A 19,179-nucleotide genomic window follows, 5' to 3' on the forward strand; every position below is an offset into this window, starting at 1 on the left:
AGGAGGAGAAAGAGACAGAGGGGGCACGGGAGGAGGAAGGGGAGAGGGGGGACTAGGAGGGGAAGGAGGGAGAGGAGGGAGGGGGCAGGGAAGGCGGAGGGGGAGCAGGAGAGAGGTGGTCTTCGAGCATCTCTCTGTCCTAGACGTGAGCTTGCCGAGCTGGGACGGCGTCTCAGAGCAGGGCCGAGGGCTGCCCCCCCCCCCCGGCCCCCCTGTCCCCCCAGACAGACGCACAGACAGACAGACGCACAGAGACGCACAGATAGAGGGTGCCGGGAACAGCGTTTCTCTGGGACCCCGGGGATTCCCAGGAGGCCGGGGTGAAAGCCGCATGGGGGAGGGGCAGGCAGGACTCGGGGGTCTAACCTTAGGGGGGGGCAGCAGGAAGGAAGGGAAGCGAGCGGAGAGGGGGGCACAGGGCTGGGCAGGCCGGCCCTCGGGGTGGGGGGCGCGCTGACGCTTTGCCTTACTGCCCCCGCCCTCCGCACACACTCGGGCGTCAGAGGACGGAGACGCGCGGGCAGGGGCCCCCAGCAGAGAGACGCAGCCGGGACTGGCCCTCAGCTTCGGGGTTGGGGGTGGGGCGCAGTTACCGCCCTGGGCTGCAGCCCACCCGACGCCCACCACCCCCGGGCCTTTGCCGGACACCCGAGCGTGCCCGCGGCCTCCCGGTGGCGCCACATGGGGACCAGCTGAAATCCAGGGACCCCGGCGTTTCTCTGGGCGCCGAGCACACCCAGCTGCGGCCCCGCGGGGGTCACTGCCCGCCGGGCCCCGGGGCAGCTCGGCCGGGCTCAGGCAGCTGCACCCCAGCTCAGAGCCCAAGAGCCAAGAGACCCATTTCCGACCTGCAGGACTGGACCCGGGTCTTCTTCATTTTTTTTTTTTTTTTTGCTTTTTGGGTCACACCCGGTGATGCACAGGGGTTACTCCTGGTTCATGCATTCAGGAATTACTCCTGGCGGTGCTCAGGGGACCCTATGGGATGCTGGGATTTGAACCCCGGTCGGCCGTGTGCAAGGCAAACGCCCTCCCCGCTGTGCTATCGCTCCAGCCCCGGACCCGGGTCTTCTGAGGGTCACCGTGGCTCCCTGTCATGCTACACTCATCCCCCGGCCGACCTCCTGACTGCCCCCCTGCCCGGCACAACCCACAGCGGAACCCGGGATCTCCCCCTCCGTGTGCCCCACCCTTCTCCCGGGGGCCTTCTGTTTATCTTCCAGGGTTCAGCACTCTGGAGGGAACACTTGGGGCCGGACAGAGCAGGCCCCAGGGGTCCGAGGCCCATCCCTCCCCTACCACGCCGATGGAACTGACTTCCGGGTTGCCCCTGGCTGGCAGCATCCAGACCCCCATGTCCAGACGTGGGGCTGTGTGGGGGCAGCAGAGTGGGAAGACCAGGGTCCCAGGGGAAGCCTTGGAGAATTCACACTTCTGACCTTAGGAAGAACATTTGTTTTTGATTCTTTTTTTTTTTTTTGGCTTTTTGGGTCACAGCCGGCAATACTCAGGTGATACTCCTAGCTCTGCACTCAGAAATTACTCCTGGCAGTGCTCAGGGGACACTATGGGATGCCGGGGATCAAACCCGGGTCGGCCACATGCAAGGCAAACGCCCTATTCGCTGTGCTATCGCTCCAGCGCCTCTTTTATTATTTAATTTTATTATTATTATTATTTTTTGCTTTTTGTGTCACACCTGGCGATGCACAGGGGTCACTCCTGGCTCTGCACTCAGGAATCACTCCTGGCGGTGCTCGTGGGACCCTATGGGATGCTGGGGATCGAACCCAGGTTGGCCGCGTGCAAGGCAAACGCCCTACTCGCTGTGCTATCATTCCAGCCCCCGTTTTATTTTTAATGAACAGAATCCACACGCTCAGGCACGGCCACACGCCACGTTCTGGCCACTCAAGGAGGCGCCCGGGCTCCTGACAAGTGAGCCACAGACTCGAAAGACAGATTTCTCCCGCCGTCACATGCATTTGCTAAACTGCCTCCCTGGGCAGCCGGCCGCGGACGGGAGATTCTGGACTCCGGGGGAAATGGCCCTGCAAGCACTTTGCATTCATTTCTTCCCATCCTTCAGGACAGTGGCCTCCGCTGACCCCAGAGCAGGCGGAGATGATGGCTGGCCAGGCCTGGAGATTCACAGGGGTTGGGGGTACTCCCCCACACCCTGTCCCCCAACCCCACTGTGTTCAAAGGCAGGAAAAATGACAGCGATTAGGGCGATCACTGGAACTGAGGCCAGACACCACTGGGAACTCATTTTGCATGTGACCTTGAATAAGTCACTTCTTCCAACAGGGAGGCAAGGAGCTGGGAAAGTGGGGGTTTGTGGTGGGGTGTGTGTGTGTGTGTGTGTGTGTGTGTGTAGTAATCCTGGAGACTCGTGTGCTCAGGAGGCAGCTCACGTGCCGAGCGCTGATGCTCCAAACGGTCAGTGAATTCCGGGCGCCCAACCTCAGCCTGTCCAAAGGAGACGTTCGCTGTCTGAGAGAGGTTTCCAGGGAGTGGGAACGTCCGTCTGAAAAGATCTGGCTCTAGTGCGTGATGAGAAAGACGCGAGTGCATAAGGAATGGCGGTGTGTGTGTGTGTGTGTGTGTGTGTGTGTGTGTGTGTGTGTGTGTGTGCGCGTGCGCGGGGAGGGGGGGAGGTTCTAAAGATCCATGTGGTGATAACCTTTCAGTATCTGTACTGCAACTGCAATGCCCAAAAGGAGAGTGAGTGAACGAGCGAGCGAGAGAGAGAGAGAGAGTGAGAGAGATAGATAAAGAGAGAGAGAGAGAGAAGAAAAGTGCCTGCATAGAGCAGGCGTTGGGAGGTTGTTGGGGCTTGGAGGGGAGGGAACCTGGGGACACTGGGGTGGGAAATGCACACTGGTGGAGGGACAGGTGTTGGAACACCGTGTGACTGAAATCTAATCATGAACATCTTTGTATGGGTCTATCTCACAGTGATTCATTAAAAAAATTTTTTGGGTCACACCCGGCGATGCTCAGGGGTTACTCTGGGCTCTGCACTCAGGACTTACTCCTGGCGGTGCTCAAGGGACCATCCAGAATGCTGGGAATTGAACCCAGGTTGGCCGTGGGCAAGGCAAATGCCCTACCCGCTCTACGATTGCTCCAGTCCCTCAATTAAAAAAAATTAAAAAACTAAAATGATCATGCATAAAAAATCTATGTGGTGACAATCTTTCAGTATCTGTATTGCAAACCGCAAAGCCCAAAAGGAAAGAGAGAGAGAGGGAGAGAGAGAGGGAGAGAGAGAGAGAGAGAGAGAGAGAGGAGCAAAGTGGGAGGGAACATGGGGACGCTGGTGCTGGGAAATGTGCCCTGGTGGAGGGACGGGTGTCAGAGCACTGTATGACTGAGACCCAATCACGAACAGCTTTGTTAGGGTCTATCCCACAGCGATTAAAAAATATCAATCAATCAATCAATCAATGAATGTTCACGTGGCCCGTGGCGTGTGCTCAGTCACAGTCCGCTGACACTGGCTTCCTCTGAGCCCCTGGATGTAAGGCAGCGACAATGATGCCATGTGGACCCATCACTGTGGCTCCTTCTAGGTCAGGGCCGGTGACACGGTGACAGGGTGACAGGGTGACATGGAGCTCGCCAGAGGCTCATGCAGCGTTCCTGGGCCCTTGCTCCATCCCTCATCTCCCACCCCCGCCCCATCATGCTTCCCCCAGGCCCATCTGTGACGGCTCCGGCATGGAGACTCTGCCAAAGCGTTTCTAGAAATCTGTTTGCTGGCCCATATATATATATATATATATATATATATATATATATATATATATATATATATATATATTTCACTTCCTATTGAGCTGCGGTTCCTGCGGCTGGTGGGCGGCCAGCAGCCTGGGAATGGTTCTAGTGGGTGGGCTTGGTGCTGGTGGGGGTGGGGGGTGTCTGCCAGTCCATGGTGGCCCCAAACTCCCCAACCCCCCGCATCTGCACCCCCTGTAACGGCCGCGGCAGGTCCCTGGCCAAGCCGCCGCACGGAGAGAAGACTGAGGCTTGGAGAAGACCCCAGTTCGTCCCAGCTGTCCCCGTGCCAGCGAGGCCCCTCGCCCGGGGGCCTGGTCATCCCGGGTGGGAGGGCGGGAGTGGAGGAGGGTCTTGCTAGCCCACGAGACACAGCTGGCTCGAAGGACTTGGCGTGGGTCATGGGTTCTGCCGACGGCCAAGCACATGCCCGTTGGTGCCAGGCGGGGGTCTCGTCTGCAGATAAACGCTCCCGCGGCCACAGCTGTGACGGGCCGAGACCTGCCCCCTTGCCCTCTGTGGGTGCTGCACACGGCACTAAAGAGGCTGCAGAACATTTCAGGGATACTACACCCCGCACCCCTGCAGGATACACGCTGGTTGGGGGGCGGGGGGAGGGGGGAGAGTCTGATGTTACGGACCCTTTCCCCGCCGCCGCCCACCCCTGCCCATGTGGGCAGCACTCACAGGGGGCAAAGCCGTGTCCAGAGCCCCCTTGGTTCACGCTCGCTCAGCGGCTCCCCTGCCCTCGGCCCCATGACACACCCCACACACTGTCACCACCCCCCACTGCCTCCTCCTGGCATGTGCCACCAGAGCTGGCCCTTCTCTGCGCATCCTCGCCCACGGAGACTTTCCTAGAATGGCAATTGCACGACCCTTCACGGGGGCCTGGGGTGTGTGTGCGGAGGATGGAGTCTGAGGTTCTCGCTCTCGCCGTTCCCCTGTCCCTCCTCCCTGTGCTAGGGCATACCCCGAGACACGTTCCCGTCTCACCAATACTTTGTTCTAGTACCTTCTTCTCCATGGTTCAGTTCATCCCGTCCATATTTTCCCTGCTTGGGCCACACCTGACGGGTGTTGGGGACTTAACTCCTGGCTCTGCACTCAGGAATCACTCCTGACGGGGCTCGGGGGGGCCATACGGGGTGGTGGGGACTGAACCCCAGGTTGGCCATGCGCAAGGCAAGTGCCTGATCCACTGGACTCTGGCTCTGGCCCCATTTTAATTTTTCTTTTTTGCATGTCACTATGAATTTTATTATTATGTACTTGGGCGAATGCCCTACCGCTGTGCTATCACTCCAGCCCCGGTTTTACATTCTGAACGGCATCCTGTGCTCCAGTGTTGGGTCATCGGACCTGACGTGATTGTGTTCCCTCCTGCTTAACCTGGCTGTGCCTTGGCTGCTTCTAGAAGCACTGGGAGAAGCAGAGGCAGGGGAGGAACCCGGGAAGCCAGATGGTCAGTGCTGCCTCGGATGATCTGCCCCAGCACTCTCTTCTCCCCTGCTGACCATAAAGGAACACGTGCCTCCTCTTGCACTGCATGGACCACCTTGGACTCTGGGTCCCCAAGGAGGGGGAAACCAGACCCACGGAGACCTCCGTTTCCCAGCTGTGCTTGGACAGACCCATTCCCTGCTGTTGCACTGGGGTTGGCGCTCTTGGGGATTCCTCCTCCTCCTCGTCCACCTCCTCCTCCTCCTCCTTCTCTTCCTCCTCCTCCCCCTCCTCCTCCTCCTCCTCCTCCTCCTCCTCTTCCTCCTCCTCTTCCTCCTTCTCTTCCTCGTCCCCCTCCTCCTCCTTCTCTTCCTCCTCCTCCCCTCCTCCTCCTCCTCCTCCTCCTTCTCTTCCTCCTCCTCCTCCTTCTCTTCCTCCTCCTCCTCCTCTTCCTCCTCCTCCTTCTCTTCCTCTTCCTCCTCCTCCTCTTCCTCCTCCTCCCCCTCCTCCTCCTCCTCCCCTCCTCCTCCTCCTTCTCTTCCTCCTCCTCCTCCTTCTCTTCCTTCTCCTCCTCCTTCTCTCCCTCCTCCTCCTCCTCCTCTTCCTCCTCCTCCTCCTTCTCTCCCTCCTCCTCCTCCTCCTCCTTCTCTTCCTCCTCCTCCTCCTTCTCTTCCTCCTCCTCCCCCCTCCTCCTCCTTCTCTCCCTCCTCCTCCCCCTCCTCCCCTTCTCTTCCTTCTGCTCCCCCTCCTCCTCCTCCTTCTCTTCCTCCTCCTCCCCCTCCTCCTCCTCTTTCTCTTCCTTCTCCTCCCCTCCTCCCCCTTCTCTTCCTTCTCCTCCCCCTCCTCCTCCTCCTTGTCCTTCTCTTCCTCCTCGTCCCCCCCTCCTTCTCTTCCTTCTCCTCCCCCTCCTCCTCCTACTCCTCCTTCTCTTCCTCCTCGCCCCCTCCTCCTCCCCCTGTGATTGAATGAACCCTCCCACCCCCGACCACGTGAGTGGTCACTTACGTTCTCGCTGTTGACGTCCGCCTCACTGGGGCAGCCAAATAGCTCCCGTCGCAGGAGGTTCCCGTCATACTCCAGGAAGGTCAGGTAGAGGTTTCGGAAAAACTCCACGTGCTTGTTCTTCACCCTCAGCTTCTTGGGGGAGTTCCAGTGAATGACCTGGAAGGGAGGTAGGGGGGAAGTTGGTCAGGAGGGAGAGCCCAGGGCTGGGGCAAGGGGGACTGATGAGGCCGTGGCACTGAAATAAAATTAATTTATTTATGTTTTAAATCACTTTTATTTTTATTTATTTGGGGGGGAGGGGGTCACACCCAGTGATGCTCAGGGGTTCCTCCTGGCTCTGCACTCAGGAATGACTCCTGGTGGTGCTCAGGGGACCCTATGGGATGCTGGGGATTGAACCCAGGTCAGCTGCGTGCAAGGCAAATGCTCCACCTGCTGTACTATCACTCCAGCCATTGCTGTCCTTTCCCCCCTTGCAGTAACTGTGGGCACGGGGAGGTGCCGGGATCAAACTCAAGATCTCACGTCTGCAAGGCAGGTTTTCTCCCACTGAGCATCACCAGCCTTTTCCTATGTACTCTTTAATCCTCACAATGGCCCAAACAAGGAAAACCATCTTAAAGACGGGAAAAGATGGGCCAGAGAGATAGCACAGGGGTCAAGGCTCTTGCCTGTCATGGAGCTGATATGGGTTTTGACCTACGGTGCCTCATACCGCATATGGTCCCCTGAGCACCTTCTAGAGAAATTCTCTGAGCACAGAGCCAGGGCCAGGAATATGTCCTTAGGGCTGATGTATGTGCCCTCCCCCTGCCAAAAAGGGAAAGAAACAAAGAAATAAGAAAAAGAAGATAGGAAAAAAGAAAGAAAGAAAAAAGAAAGGAGAAAGAAGAAAGAGATTAAAAAAAGAAGTAAAAAAGGGGGGCTGGAGTGATAGCACAGAGGGTAGGGCTTTTGCCTTGCTCGAGGCCGTCTTGGGTTCAGTCCCTGGCATCCCATATGGTTCACCAAGCACAGCCAGGAGTACTTCCTGAGTGCAGAGCCAGGAGTAGTAACCCCTGAGCATCGCCAGGTGTGACCCACTTTGCCTCCCCCAAATAAATAAAAATAAAAGTGATTTAAAAACTAATTTTTTTAAAAAAGAAGGAAGGGAAGGAGAAAGAAAGAAAGAAGGAAAGAAAAAGGAAAGGAGAAGGAAGGAAAGACAGATAAAGAAAGGAAGAAGGAAGTAAAGGAGAACGAAAAAAGGAAAGAACGAAGGACAGGAAGCCAAAGAAAGAAGGAAAGAAAGGAGAAAGAAAGAAGAAAAGGAAAGAAAGGAAAGAAGAAAGAAGGAAACAAAGAGAGAGAAACAAAGAAAGGAAGGAAGGAAGGAAAGAAGGAAGGAAGGAAGAAAGGAGGGAGGGAGGGAGGAAGGAAGGAAGAAGGGAGGGAGGAGGGAGGGAGGAAGGAAGGAAGGAAGGGGGAGGGAGGGAGGGAGGAAGGAAGGAAGGAAGGAAGGAAGGAAGGAAGGAAGGAAGGAAGGAAGGAAGGAAGGAAAGGAAGGAAGGAAGGAAGGAAGGAAGGAGGAAGAGGGTCTTGCTGTCAGTGCCTGAGTATTGTGCTCACACTCTGCTCGGAACACAGCACACACCCGAACCCAGAGCCTCCATCTTTGCCCCGGAGAAGAGGGGCAACCAGGCTTGAGAGAGGAGAGAGGATGGGTCTTCTCTCTACCTAGACCCTCTGCCCTCCCCCCACTCCACCTCTTGACTGGGCAGCATCAGGGACAGGACGGGTGACATCTGTTTACAGGTAAAGGAGAGGCCTGGCCCCCTGGGCTGGGGCCTGGACCCATCACCTTTATCTGTCCAATAAACTCCCCTTTCATCCGCCAACTTCCGTGTGCAGATCTTTCCTACAATTCCCAAGAACCCACCGGCGCAGGAAAACCCGCGTCGGCGCCAACGGTATGAACAACCTCACCAAGCATCCTCCCCCGAGCCAGGCCATCACTCCCTGTTTGAAGGCTCCGACCGAGAGTCAAGGGGAAGCCCCAGGTCAGGAACTTGACAGCCTCCAACCCAACCTCCTTCCGGGAGAACTGAAAGGGCATCTTTAAGAAAAGACAACACACCCCCTCCCGCCCACACCCCCCCACCAAACACACATAACTTCTACAGAACGAGGGCAAGAAACTTCTGCCTATCAATGCTGACAGAGGAAGAAGCCAACGGAGGGGTGTGTGTGTGCGCGCGCGCGGCGCGCGTGTGTGTGTGTGTGTGTGTGTGTGTCCAGAGCTCCGCCCCTCCATGGCTGGGACAGTCTGTGGGGCCCTAACCTGCTCTCCAGGGTGGACAGGAAGATTCTGTCTCGGGAATCCCAGGGATGCCTGTTTGCCACAGCCCTTGAAACAGACCACACACACACACACACACACACACACACACACACACAACCTGCTAGGCTGGGGACCACGTGCCCAGCATCTGTGGCCACCACCCACCCTTCATGAGTGGAGCTAGCACGGTTTGAATCCTTACAGGGGGCCTCAGTTTCCTCGTAGGCGAGGTGTGGGCGCTGGACCCCTAACTTCACCAAGAGGGGCTGCATGCAGACCCCATTCCCCATAGGGCTCTGCATATTGTGGGGACTTCTTGCAGAGGACCACCCTGCCGAATATGGGACAGTCAGCCCCCTGCACTGGCAGATCTCTGCCCACCTTACCCCCCTGCTTCCCCGGGGCGCCTTGCTGCATACTTGCTTGGTGCGCCTTGGTGCCTGCCCATTACACCTGGCTGCGGCATTAAGCCAGGCCTTGTTTGTGGAGTATAAAAATGACAGTACGAGACAGACACCCACGGGCAGCAGACACAGGGGCCAGGAATATTGCTCCATGGTTGGAAGCCTGTCTCATGAGTGGGGGGAGAAGGCAGCTGGGATAGAGAAGGGATCACTAAGTCAGTGACGGTTGGAGGGATCGCTCGGATGGGAGGTGTGTACTGAAAGGAGATAAAGGATCAAACAGGATGGCCTCTCAGTATCTGTTGCAAACCATAATGCCCAAAAGTAGAGAGAGAGTATCGGGGAAATTGTCTGCCATAGAGGCAGGGGGAGGGTGGGATAGATAAGGGGGAATACTGGGGACATTGATTGGTGGTGGAAAATGTGCACTGGTGGAGGGATGGGTGTTTGTTCTATCATTGTATGACTGAAACAAAAACATGAACGCTTTGTAAGTATATCTCACGGTGACTCAATAAAAGAAAGAAAAAAGAGGGGCTGGGGTGATAGCACAGTGGACAGGGCATGTGCCTTCCACGCAGCCGATCTGGGTTCGAATCCCAGCATCCCATAGGGTCCCCTGAGCACTGCCAGGGTGATTCCTGAGTGCAGAGCCAGGAGGAACCCCTGTGCATCGCCGGGTGTGATTCCAACAAGCAAAAAAAAAAAAAAAAAAAAGAAAGGAAGAAAGAAAGAAAGAAAGAAAGAAAGAAAGAAAGAAAAAGAAAGAAAGAAAGAAAGAAAGAAAGAAAGAAGAAGAAAGAAAGAAAGAAGAAAAGAAAGAAAGAGAGAGAGAGAAAGAAATCAGGGCGCAGGCATTTGGCACTTGGCCACTAGGCTGACACCTGCATGGGGAGCAGGGTAGGGGTGGGGGGGTGGCGGGAGGATGTGTGTGCAGGGCTCTGTCCCCCTCTCTGTGCCCGCAGGAGGGGAAATCACACCCCCGGGAGTAGCAGACCCCACCTGGCTGGCCCGCCGCCCGCCGCCACCCCACGGCCACGCACATATCGCACTGATCACGTGTGGGCTGGCGTCCCCTTCTCCGGGTAGGGGGAGCGCGCGGGGGGCGGGGTGGGGCTGTGCGTCTCTGCGGCAGAGTCTGCTCCGTGCCAAGTGCTGAGCCAGCAGCAGCGCTGACTGATGAGCCTGACTCAGGAGAGACGCGCCGCCTCCACACCGAGGAAACTTTGCAGAGAAGGTTCCAGACGGACGCGGCTTTGAACTTCCGGCGCACCCCGCTGCTGCAGGCGCGTGTGGGGGGGCGCAGCGTCTCTGGGACTCCTACAGTTAAACTCACGGAGCCCCGTGTGGTCGGGGGCTCAGGGCTGCTAAGTGGCATGAAGCCAGTCGGGCCCCCAGGACCCCGCTGGGCTCCCTCACTGCTCTCCTGGACTCCGAGCAGTCTGGAGACGGGGTTGAGGGGAAGGAAGAGGTTTGCAGAGAAGGGGGGCTTGTCCAGGACCCCCCTGGGGCCAGGGCCCAGCTGCCCCTGTCCTCTTTGGGATCCCTGTGCCCCTCTCCACCTCCTCTGATTTGGGTCTGCTGAGACACCGGACCAGAGGGCTGGAGTGATAGCACAGCGGTTGGGCGTTTGCCTTTCACGTGGCCGACCCGTGTTCGATTCCTCCACCCCTCTCGGAAGAGCCCGGCAAGCTACCGAGAGTATCTAGCCCGCATGGCAGAGCCTGGCAAGCTCCCCGTGGCGTATTGGATATGCCAAAGACAGTAACAATAAGTCTCACAATGAGAGACATTACTGGTACCCGCTCAAACAAATCGATGAGCAACAGGATGACAGAGGGACCAGAACCTCAGATATGGACTATGGCAATAAAAAACCAGCCAGGACAAGGGTTGAGGCGAGAGGGCAGCAGGTAGGATGCCCACGTGGCTTGCTTTGCATGTGGCCGACCTGGGTTCAATCCCTGGCGTCCCCAGAGCATCTCCTGAGCCCCGCCAGAAGTGACCCTGAAGGCCAAGCTAGGAGTGACCCCGAGCACTGCCAGGTGTGCCCCACTCCAACCAGACCCCAAGCAACAAAGATCAACAAGGTTGAAGGGAAGGAAAGGGAAGATGGAAAGAGATGGAGAGAGAAGGAAAGAGACAGAGAGGGAGAAAGAGATGGAGAGAGAGGGAGGGAGTGTGAGAGAGGAGAGAGACAGGGAGAAAGAGTTGGAAAGAGAGATGGAGAGAGATGAAGATCAGTGCAGAGGGAAGGAGCTTTGGGAAAACTCTCGAAGCCTGGTTTCCCTCTGGTCCACATGCCCACTGAGTCAAGTTCCTCCCTTTCTAGAAGCATCTGGGCCATAGATGACGGAAACTTCCAGAAAGTCACAAGGTAAAAGCCTTGCAGGAATAAAGAATCTTACGAGTATGATTTGTGCTCTTCATTTTAACTTTTAAAATGTTTCGGAGCCATACCTGGTGATGCTCAGGGGTTCCTCCTGCATCACTCCTGCTCTGCGGTGCCGGGGATCGAACCGGGTTGGCCACATGGAAGGCCAGTGCCCTGCCTGTTAGCTGTCGCTTTGGCCCCAGAGTTTGAAAACGCTACGTGAACTTTGTGGGTCTCCCCAGTGACTGGCAGCTCTCGGCCAGCCTGACGGCAGAGCGTGAGAAAACAGAGCAGCTCAGACCCTGCAGGGCCAGGCAGGTTGGGGGTGGGGGTAGGGAATCCCACCCTCTCTGATAGTGTTGGGGGCTTTTAGAGTTGCACCCTCGATGCTTAGCCAGGAATAGAACCAGGAATAGAACCCGGGTTGGAGCCATGATAGGCAGGCGCCCTAACCACTGCACTATCTGCCCCCCGCCCTCCCTTTTTTACCTGTAATTATTTATTTTATAGTGTTCCCAGTTATACCAGGGTACCATTCAGTGCCTAGGACCCAGGCAATATGGGGGGTCCAGGGATCAAACTAGGGCCTCACACATGCAAGGCATGTGCTCTACTTATTTGAGATAGCACACCAGACCCCGCATACGTGATTTTAAAGCGGTGTTTGGATGTCAAAGCCATGAATAGTAGCATTATTGTAACCATGTCACCTAAATTTTCATGTGTGGTTTTATTGGAGAGTACATAGAAATTTAAAAAAAAAGTACAACAGCTGTGCACTTTTTCTAGGCAAAGTTTGGGATGGAAAGAATTCAATGTCAAGGTAAACGTCGATTGAGTGCGTTAGGAAATTGTCTGGTTTGCATTTGGGCCATACCCAGCTGTGCTCTGAGCTGACTCCTGGCTCTGCACTCAGGGATCACTCCTGGCAGTGCTCCAGGGAGCCTACGGGGTGCCAGGGATTGAACTGGAGTCAGTCACCAGCCGTGCCAGCGTCTTCCCTGCTCTATTGTCTGGCCCTGGAATCTCTTTGTTTGTTCTGGCTTTTGGGATCACTCCCAGCGATGCTCACTGTCAGGAATTACTCCTGGCAGTGCTCGGGGGACCCTATGAGATGCCGGGAATCGAACCTGGGTTAGCTGCGCACAAGGCAAACACCTACCCACCTACCCGCTGTACTATCACTCCCATCCCTGAAATACTCCTGGCTCTGTGTCCAGGGATCACTTCTGGTGGGCTTAGGGGACCCTAAAGCTGGGGACTGATCCCGGGTGGGCTGAGTGCGAGGCAAGTTCCCTCCCCGCTGCCCTCCAGACTCCCATTCAGCACTTATGTCACAGTGCCATCCCACCTTACAGGTGAGCAAAGCTCATAAAAGCCCCAGGAGTGACACACAGTGGGAAAGGCGGAGAGGGAGGATTTAACTAGAGATGAAGAATGCAGCCTCAGGCTGGGGGGGGGGGGAGAGAGAGAGAGAGACAGAGACAGAGACAGAGAGACAAATGGAGGGAGAGAGATGGAGAGAGATGGGGAGAGAGATAGAGAGAGGGAGAAAGAGATGGAGAGAGGGAGAGACACAGAGAGGGATAAAGAGATGGAGAGAGAAGGAGAGAGACAGAGTGGGAGAAAGAGATGGAGAGAGAGGGAGAGAGTGTGAGAGAGGGAGACAGGGAGAAAGTTGGAAAGAGAGATGGAGAGAGATGAAGAGAGAGAGAGGGCGACAGGAACACACAGAGAGGGAGAGAGGGAGAAAGATAGAGAGGAAGAGACAGAGAGAGGGAGAGAGAGATGGAGAGAGAGGGAGGGAGAGAGACAGAGAGGGAGGGACAGAGAGGGAGAGAGGGAGGGAGGGAGAGATCGGGAAGACAGAGAGGAGAGAGGGAGAGAGAGAGGTAGGAAGGGAGAGAGACAGGGAGGGAGGGAGAGAGGGAGAGAGATAGAGAGGAAGAGACAGAGAGAGGGAGAGAGAGATGGAGAGAGAGGGAGGGAGAGAGACAGAGAGGGAGAGAGAGAGGTAGGGAGGGAGAGAGAGAAGGGGAGACAGACAGACAAACAGAGGGAGAGGGAGAGGTGTGAAGGTGCTTGCCTTGCTCGAGGCTGTGGGTGCATCCCTGGTTCTGGTCTGCCACGGCCCAGGGTCCCCTGAGCACTACCAGGTTTGAGCCCCAATCATAGAACCAGGCGAGGCTCCTGAGTGCCAGAGTGTGGCCCCCAAACGACACGACAGGAAGCATCTTCCCACCTTCTGCCCTCCTCCCCCACACCCCGCTTACAGTCCTGAAGCGATTGTGTTCAACAGAACCCTGCGTGGGATTCGCAGAAGGTAGGATCGGAAATGAAACCCCCTTCTCTGTCTCAAACACAGGGACCCCCTTCAGTCCCTGCCGGCCCCAGGCTGCAGGAGGCGGTGGGCTTCCCCGATGCAGGGGAGGAACCCAGGCTTGGCGGGACGGAGGGGCAAGGAGGGTGCAGGTTGCAGGGGCTGCAGAAGCCGCCGATGCCTGAATCGACTGGGGTATCTGGCAGACTCGAATCAGCCTGCTTTACAGTTACTTGAGCCCAGAGATGTGGACAGAAATGGGTTCCTACCAAGGGGACCTAAGAATCACCTAGAAGGCAGTGGAAGACGAGAGGATAAAAAAACTGCTGGGGCTCGAGCGATAGCACAGCGGGTAGGGCGTTTGCCTTGCACGCGGCGGACCCGGGTTCAAATCCCAGCATCCCATATGGTCCCCTGAGCACCGCCAGGAGTAATTCCTGAGTGCAGAACCAGGAGTAACCCCTGTGCATCGCCGGGTGTGACCCAAAAAGAAAAAAAAATAACAACAAACTTTGCTTTCCTCTTTTTGGGTCACACCAAGTGATGTTCAGGGATTACTTCCGGCTCTACACTCAGGAATCACTCCCGGCGGTTGCTCGAGGGACCCTATGGGATGCCGGGGATCGAACCTGGGTCAGCCACAAGGTAAATGCCCTTCCCGCTGTGCTATCACTGTGGCCCAGAGGGCAGGATGATTAAGAGGACCAATGAGAAACTCACCTAGAGTACAAGAGAGATAATGTCCAAGGCTGGGACAAGACCCCGGATAAGGCCTTGGATAAAACCCAAACACTGAAATGCGAAAGTCCTAAGAAATCAGAGCAGGTGTAAAATGCTGGATGAATAAGAACAGAGGCCTCCTTGCCTATTCTATGGGAACTCCACTGTACATGAACACAGAATTGCTTTCAAAGTGTTATTAATGGACAGGTGGGACAATGATTATTACGAGAGTCAAGTATAAAATAAAACTTAATGTGATATACTTTAGATTCCCGAGTGGAAAACACAGACACATATATAAATGAGAATAGGCATTTTATTATATGGGTATTAAGTGGCTTAAAGTTTCTTATTTACATAGGTCAAAAAAAATCATACAGTAGTCACTAATTGGCCCTAACTGATTTATTTTCTAATCATTTTATTTACCAGGTCTTAAAGTTTTGTCGGAATCAGCAATACAAAGCAAATTGGCTTCGTGCCCAAGGAGGCAAGTTGGGAGGGGACTGGGAATATTGGTGGCGGGAGGTCACATTGACGGTGTTGGGACACTAAATGCCAGGAACAACTGTATAATGAACGACTTCATAAATCACAGTGCTTTTTAAAAAAAATTTAAATTCAATTTTTAAAAAAAGAACCAGAGAGAGAAAAAAAAAAAGAACCAGAGCCTCTGGTCACCCAAGTGACGGGGATTCGGGGTGTCCAGAAGACAGGCCCGCCCGTATCTCAGTGTCCCCCACTCACATTCTACGGTGCAGAAGGTGACAGGAGACCCAGCCCCCGGGGAGACTCGCTCCTGCTAGCTCTTGGGACTCGCTGCCTGCAACAGAATCCCACCAATTGGCCGGACCTGATGAAATCATGCAGTCAGCTGCCACCCGGATGGGCCCCAAGGAGGGTGTCAGGGTGAATGGAATAAGTCACAGAGGGACAAGGACAAACCCCCAGTGGTCTCACTCCTGGGGATGGGGGGATAGAGAGGGACAAATCCAGAGAAGAGACGGGCTGGAACAGTGGCGAGCCGTTGGCTCTGGAGAACAAGATTTCGATTGGCAACTGGTAGGGGAAGGATTAAGGGGGATGGAGAGGTGGGTTAGAGGTGGCACGGGGGGCGTGGGGGAGAGTCCTGGACACTTTGCTGGTGGTGCAGTGACTTTTATTTTATTTTATTTTTGCTTTTTGAGTCACACCCGGCGATGCTCAGTGGTTCCTCCTGGCTCATGCACTCAGGAATTACTCCTGGCAGTGCTCGGGGGACCCTATGGGATGCTGGGAATTGAACCCGGGTCGGCCATGTGCAAGGCTAACGCCCTCCCTGCTGTGCTCTCGCTCCAGCCTGGTGCAGTGACTTTTGTCCATCAATATCATAAACTTTATGGGCCCGGAGAGATGGCAGAGTGGGTAGGGCACTTGCCTTCCATGCGGCCATCCCTGGTTTGACCCCGGCATCACATATAGTCCTGAGCCCTGTCAGGAGTGATCCCCGAGCACAGATCCTCAAGCACCACTGGGTGTGGCCCAAACACCACAACCATAAAAAATACTATAAACTCTAAGACGATGGCAACCATGCTATGTTATTGTCACTTTCATCCCGTTGCTCATCAATTTGCTCGAGCGGGCACCAGTAACGTCTCCATCTTGAGACTTGTTACTGTTTTTGGCATATCAAATACACCACGGGGAGCTTGCCAGGCTTTGCCGTGGGGGCGAGATACTCTCGGTTGCCGGAGTCCAGCTCCGGCATGAAGACCACCGACTCAGAGATGATGCATTGACCAGCAGCTATCGAGGCTGAAGGCCCCGTTTATTCTCAAGCAAGCAGTTTTATATTATTTACATACCTTGGCCCAGGCACGTAGCCAAGTCAAAAGATGTTCTCATGAGTTAGACATATTTTGTGTTTGTCTCAAGATGTTCTCATTAAAAATACCAAGTCAAATTATTCCCAAGGTTACTTAGAGCACGAGAAGTATGTACGTGCAGGATGTGTCCTGCTTATCTTGCTGGTAGGTTTTACCTTCAAGGCCCCTCTTTCAAGAGGCCCTCTGCACAGGACTCTCCCAAGCCCCCAGTGCAGGTCATACAAAGTTCATTGTCCCACGCTGGTCTCTAGTCTCTAGTCTATGTGCTCCAAGCAATCCCACTACACTCGGTAGCTTGTCGGGTTCGCCTAGAAGGGTGGAGGAATCGAACCTGGGTCAGCCACGTGCAAGCTGAAGGCCCTACCACTGTGATATCTCTCCAGCCCATCCATGCTATGTAAACTATAATAATAAAAAGTCAATAAAATTCTAGCTCTTGACTGGTGAAAAAGATCTGCTGGGATTCCTCAGACCTGCCCTTTGCCACGAGGCATCTTGCATAGTTTGCTTCTCTCTAGAACATTCTTACTTTGTCTTTACCATAGGAAGCCCAGCTTTCCTGTGGGGTCTAGCTCAAATGGGCTTTCGTGGAGCTTTTCCTGACCTGTGACAGAGGTTCCTTCTCAGTAGGCCTCACTCTCTCTCCACCCAGTTCTTCACTTTCTAGCAGAACACTGATTTAATCACAATCCACCAAGATCTCAGCCTAGTGGTGAAGATCCCGCATGCTGACGTCCTGACTCCTGGGGACTCCAGATTGCCCCCAGTGAGAGATGGGGAAGCTTTTATTTTCTTTCCCAGCAATGACATTCAGATATGGTGTCATCTTCCTCCCACTGTAACCTCCCCTAATGCTGCAAACATCGGTGTAATGGCCGGAACTGTGGCAGTCATTCTGTGTCTAGGAGAAAGACGGAGATGGTTGCCATACCAATGAGAGAGCTACCTGGCTCTTAATTCTTAGATAATAGAGTTATGCCCCTTACATATATCTAAATATATAATATTTAATATAATCTAAGTAATATAATTATATAATAGAATAATTTAAATAATATAATTATATATAATTCAAAATATATTTAAAAAATTAAATTTAATTAATTTATTTGGGGCGATAGATTTATTTATTTAAATTATTTTAACTAAAAACACTGTGATTTACAAAAATTATTCATTATACAGTAGTTTCAACATTTTGTGTTCCAACACCACTAGCGTGATCTTCCGTCCACCAATATCTATCCCCATTTTCCTTCCCAATCCCAAAGTGACTCCTTTGACACTTAACAAATTTACTTTATCTTGCTTATTCCAACAAAACCTTAAGAAAGTAGAATGATCAGAGAATAAATCCGTAAGAGCCAATTTGTGATTACTGCATAATTCTGACCAATGTAAACAAGAACATAAAAACCACTGAATGAAATATAATTAAAATATCTATTTTCATTTATGTACATAACTTTTCAACTCTGGAATCTGAAGTAGATTATGTGAAATTTTATTTTACACTTGGATCTCATTACAGTAAGAATCCAGTCTCAGGGCTGGAGCGATAGCACAGCAGGGAGGGTGTTTGCCTTGCACATGGCCAACTCGGGTTCGATTCCCAGCATCCCCTATGGTCCCCTGAGCACCGCCAGGAGTAATTCCTGAGTGCAGAGCCAGGAGTGACCCCTGTGCATTGGTGGGTGTGACCCAAAAAGCAAAAAAATAAAAGAAAATAAAATCTCACTTGTCACTGATAACCCTTTTAAAGCAATTTTGTGTTCATACGTTGTGGAGTTTACATGAAACAGTTAAGTCCTACCTGGGTAAATTTCTCTTCTCCACTTGATATAAACACTGTGGTTTGCAAAGTTGATCATGGTGCTTTGTCTCAGGCGTTCAATATTCTGCCCCCCCCCGCCCCCTGCCCCTCGTCTCACCATCATTACACCTTCCCTCCACCTTTACGTTTTAAAATTTGAAGCCACTGCAATTTGTTTTTTCTGATCCTCCTGGTAAGCAACCCTGATAGAACAGCTGAGGCAGAGGCTGGGTGAGGGCGGAGCCTCCCGCACTTAACTCCATTAGAGAAGTCATCACTTGCTCTTGTAATTATTTATTTACATGCCTGCACCTGGCAGCGCTGGAATGTGAATTTCTGGGCTGGCAAGGAAACGTGACTTATTATTCTTCCTCGGTGCCCCGGTGCCTGGCAGCTAGTTAGCATTCAATCGCCGTCCTGGGGGTTCGAGCCTGGAAATCATCCTGATGGCGTGCTCAATAACCCTCACATGCTGTCTGTCTGCCGCACATCGGGTATGAAATGGACGATTAGTGCGGGATGTAGGGAGGGAAAACACGGCTCCCGCGTCCTTTGTCAAAGGGCCCAACAGCTTGTCGCTGGGGCGGGTGGGAGTGAAAGCGTCCTCTGCTCTCTCCTGGTCTCGGGACGTCAAGAAGGACGGTTGTGTCAGCCGCTCCCTTCCTGGACATCTCGGGGGGGTCTTGTGGCTCAAGGCAGGAGCGGGGTGGGGGTCCTGGTGGTGCTTTCTATCCCCTAACCTCATCCCGATCATCCCCACCTGGCAAAAAAAAAAAATGTTCCAGTGGCTATCTGGCCCGTGGTGGTCAAGATCACGGCGGACGGAAGGAGGGACCAGGACTTGCACGTGTCAGGAAACGACACATCCACCAATGATGTGTCTTGGCAGAGCAGCCCCCGACCTCCTCCGAGGCCGTTTCTAGGTGGGGAAAGTGGCCCTTTGTGGGAAAGAGCAGCCAGAAGCTTAAAGATAGGGCCTGGGTGAGCCTCTTGCTGGAGCCGTGCACGCCGGAGGCCACAGGTTTGGTCACCAGTGGTCCCTCCACTCCCCCCCCCCCCACACACCACATGCCAGGCGGGAGGCTCCCAGTGGCACAGCTCTTTGGGATTCTTGGTGCACCGC

The 19,179-nt window shown here is 54.1% G+C and overlaps 1 protein-coding gene across 1 annotated transcript in view; it reads right to left on the reverse strand.

Annotated features, from left to right (window-relative positions):
• The window catches only part of LARGE1 (LARGE xylosyl- and glucuronyltransferase 1), a 531,600-nt gene that overhangs the window by 16,529 nt on the left and 495,892 nt on the right, over positions 1–19,179 (reverse strand). The window contains exon 10 of the mRNA XM_055141751.1: positions 6,235–6,390. Within this exon, the coding sequence (XP_054997726.1) occupies positions 6,235–6,390 (156 nt within the window). The remainder of the gene's footprint in view (positions 1–6,234; positions 6,391–19,179) is intronic.

This window comes from Sorex araneus, chromosome 6 (genome assembly GCF_027595985.1).
Source record: "Sorex araneus isolate mSorAra2 chromosome 6, mSorAra2.pri, whole genome shotgun sequence".
Lineage (NCBI taxonomy): Eukaryota > Metazoa > Chordata > Mammalia > Eulipotyphla > Soricidae > Sorex > Sorex araneus.